Genomic DNA, 4,001 nt, shown 5'->3' with positions numbered 1-4,001 from the left:
TATATATATATATATATATATATATATATATATATATATATATGGAATCAAAGCTCAATGCATCATTTCTGTATTTTTTGTTTTTACAAGCCTTATTTTAAAGATCCCATCAAGAATGTTATTCCTAAAATGATATTAATACCCATTAAGATCGTTTTAGAAACTAACGGAATTCCACATTCGAAATTTTTAAAAAATTCAAGTTATTTAGTTTTTTGAAAGAAAAAAAAATGCAGTAACTTTTGATTTAGTTGCAATATTCGATAAAAAAAGTTTTTGCAGAAACTGAAGAAGTGAAAAATGAAACAGATGATGATCTTGAAATGGAACCATAATTAGCACCAACATTTGTAGAAGAAATAAAAATGAACCTACAAATTGAAATAACAACAGATAATTTTTCAAAATACTTCTGTCAATCAAATTTTTTAATATTTCTAGCAATACTCTTTGTATTTGTCTGTATAATAAATTGTATTGAAAATTTTTTAAACAATGTTTAGAGAGAGAAAAAAAACAATGTAAGAAATAAAATTAAAATTGGTTTTGCAAATAAGATATTCAGCAGTTTAAAAAATCATAAGCAAATATCTACTTCAAAGAACTTTGTAATTTTATTATTATCATTTAAGCCTGATTTTTTATGTTCTCTCACTACCCTTAATTTACTCACATTGGTTAAATTTAATTACAATGACATAAAATAACTTTACAACATACCAGGCCTCAAACCAAGAACAACATCCCACCAGTCTGTACCCGTCATTAAGCAGTACTCTAAAACGGTTAAAGCATATGACACACTCATTGGACCACCTATTAAGAAAAGTACCAAATAATTGCTTATTACTAATAAACTCATTAAATTGTATCGAATTTTAAACATAATAAAACATACAAAAAAATTTACCTGGATCAGTAATTGGTCCCAATCGATATAAGAATAATTGAGACAATGAGTCAATGGCTATAACCGTGCAACCCGTCCATGAGAGTTGCATGTCACTGACTGCAGCTCCATGCATGTACTGTTTCATGCCTACAATCAAAATAAATGTTTAAAATATTTTTTTCCTTATTCCTCAGATTTCAGCATAAAATAAAATTTTTAACTAGAAAGTTATAGCCTAACTTTCAGCAAAAAATAAGCATCTTTTAAGTACTTTTTAAGCACTTAAAAATATTTTTAAGCACTACATACATTAATTAAATGCAAAATTTACATGATCAAAATAAAATAACTAGTTTCTGACAAAGAACACTTTTCCATGATTATATTAGCCACCACAAAAAGATCAAGACATTTTCCGGTTAGATTTCAGAGGGTGGAAAATGAAGCCTGAATTTGAGAATATCTTGCAAAATGCAGCAGACTTGCACACGAGACAGAGAAAATCTTCCCAAACCCATCTCAGTATACGCACACTCGCATTCATTTACATTGCATTGTGATGAATGAATTGTGAAAGCATTGAATAGAACAATGTGAAAATCACACTTTTGCATAATACATGGTGAAAACCAACATGGTAAAGAAAAAAATCTCATTTTCGAAAAGGGAAAATTAAGCACTTCTCAAAACAAAAAAAAAAGCACCTTTAAAGACTTTTAAAAAATGAAAATCCAAAATAAGCATCTTTAAACACTTTTTAAAAACGCTAAGCACCATGTTAATTAATATTGTATCGTTTATCAAAGCCTCAAAGTTATTATTCTACAATAATGTCGAACAAAGTAAGGGAAAAATCAAAAAAATATATAACAATTTACTTTAAAAATTATATTACTTTGTTATAGTTGGCTCCTATGTGTACTAACTTTACATTTAGTTTAAGGTTTTCTAAACTTAGATTAGATAATCCCTCTGAACTGATTATTTAATGTACCCTGATTCTTTTGTTTTAGAAAATTGTGGTTTTGCTCTAAAAAAAAGTATTAATTCATAATTAGTAAGGCAGACAGAATACAATTTTTTTTCTTAGGCTGTTTTTGTAGGACTGATTGGATTTTGTTAGATTGACAGTTAAGTTGAACTAGCAATTATAAATTTTTTGCAACTTAGCCTTATGATTGTCAGTTTGTATTCAAAGTAACTTCACAAATTAATTAAGTTTCATGCACTAAGATCAGATAATCTTCCAGCTAATGTACCCTGCTTCAATGGTTTTAGATAATCAGGGTATTACTGCGAAATAAAACATATTAACTCATTATTAGCAGTATAACAGATAAAAAAAATCTAATTTCTTCCCCTTGAAGTATGTATATCGAACATTTATTCAACAATTAAGTAGGATTAATAATACTTAATATTTTGTCAAATAGAAATTTTGAATTTATTTGATTGTTTTGAATTTATTTTACTATTATTTTGAAGACAAAAGAATGAAAAAAAAATTTGGGGTATTTTGATTATATTCATATTTTATACATCTTTACCAGGTTAGTAATAAAATTTAAACAGAGAAAATTGACACCTTAAAAAAATGCCCACTTTTTAATCTAAATAATATCATGCACTTTCTTTTTATAATTGTAATCAAAATATTAGTTCTTTATTTTATGTCATAATTCTTAATTTTAAGATAGAGGAAAGAAAAAAATTTCTGAAATTGTCTTCATATTGCTAATTTGCCAGCTAAATATAAAATGGTTAATTAAGATTCAGATTTTTTAGAATTTAATGTAAAGGTTGACACATTCATTTTTTTTAATTATTGTAAAGAAGTAATTAAAAAATTATACATAAAATAATTATAGTAATTACAATTTAAAAAATATTTGGGAGCAAGGTTTTCTTTCTTTTCTATTTTTGTTTTTTTTTTTTTCAATTTAGGGTTATGCACACATATTTAAAGCTTTTAAAATACACTGTAATACTACCTGACTGGTGACTGTACATTGAATGTTCGTCCCTCCTGTGAATTCCAGTGTTAACACAAATATTTCCCACTATTTGTAAGGATTCCCTAAAATAAACGAAACACAGTCAGTGTATAAGAAATAAGGAAACCCTTTGCTTTTAGAAATATTTCAAAAAAGTACAATGTTCACTGAAAAAAATGCAGATATCAATTAAACTTCCTTTTTTGCAGCTCATTAAAAAAAATAATAATAAATTTCATTTAAAAAGAAATAATTTTAATAAATAAATATTATCGAAAGAAAATATAATAAAAATATAGTTACTTCAATATATTGTTTAAAGTATTTAATGTATAACATGAAAATTATAAATAAGAATGTAAGAGCAAAATGTTTAAACAGGCTGACACAAAATCTAGTCAATATCTTTGGATATATTTCTCCAAGTTGATGAAAGTATTCTTATGTGAAATGAAACACATTTAAAAAAATACCCACAACTGCTTAAATTAAAAATTTATTGCAATTTATATTAAGTTTCAAACTTTTTAGATTCAAAACGTGGTCACGTTTTTTAGAAATGTCGGCATATATTCAGTGATAACTCATATTTTCGTAAAATCAAAGAAAACAAACAATATCTCAATAATCTTTATTAATCAGAAATAAAAGTTTTTTTATACCCAAAGTCCAATTAAAAAAGCCGGCCTTTACTGAAAATGTTAAGGCCAGCTGGTTTTCATAAAAAAGATTAGCTATTATTTAAAAAACTGGTTGTTATTGTATTTTTTATTATCTTACTTTTTAAGGTTAACATATACACAATTAAATTCAATTTATTGATTACTATTGAATAAAAAATTAACCTAAAATCTGTAATGATGCATCAGATGACTAAAACTTCAGCAAAATGCAAAAATATATTATAACAGTTAATGTGATGAATACAGCGACTATCTATGCTGAGTTACATAATTGTTATAAAAGTATGAAGTCTTTAAGTAGCAGAAGCTAGAATTTTAATTTATTCTAACACTTATTTTTTTGGAAATGTGAACAATTTTAAATTTTATAACTAGGTTTTCTTTAGGTTACAATATATATATATATATATATATATATATATGTATGTATGT

General features: G+C 25.3%; 1 protein-coding gene across 3 annotated transcripts in view; it reads right to left on the bottom strand.

The window, feature by feature from the left end:
* The window catches only part of LOC107440536 (mediator complex subunit 16), a 38,598-nt gene that overhangs the window by 17,193 nt on the left and 17,404 nt on the right, over positions 1-4,001 (bottom strand). For all 3 annotated transcript variants that reach the window (XM_043049781.2, XM_043049782.2, XM_071184687.1), the window contains exons 12-14: positions 2,884-2,969; positions 911-1,039; positions 721-816 (exon numbers count right to left, since the gene is read on the bottom strand). In XM_043049781.2, the coding sequence (XP_042905715.1) occupies positions 721-816; positions 911-1,039; positions 2,884-2,969 (311 nt within the window). The remainder of the gene's footprint in view (positions 1-720; positions 817-910; positions 1,040-2,883; positions 2,970-4,001) is intronic.

The sequence above is a fragment of the Parasteatoda tepidariorum genome, chromosome 8 (genome assembly GCF_043381705.1).
Source record: "Parasteatoda tepidariorum isolate YZ-2023 chromosome 8, CAS_Ptep_4.0, whole genome shotgun sequence".
Lineage (NCBI taxonomy): Eukaryota > Metazoa > Arthropoda > Arachnida > Araneae > Theridiidae > Parasteatoda > Parasteatoda tepidariorum.
The sequence above is the reverse complement of the archived record's forward strand: the minus strand, read 5'-3'. Positions and strand labels throughout refer to the sequence as shown.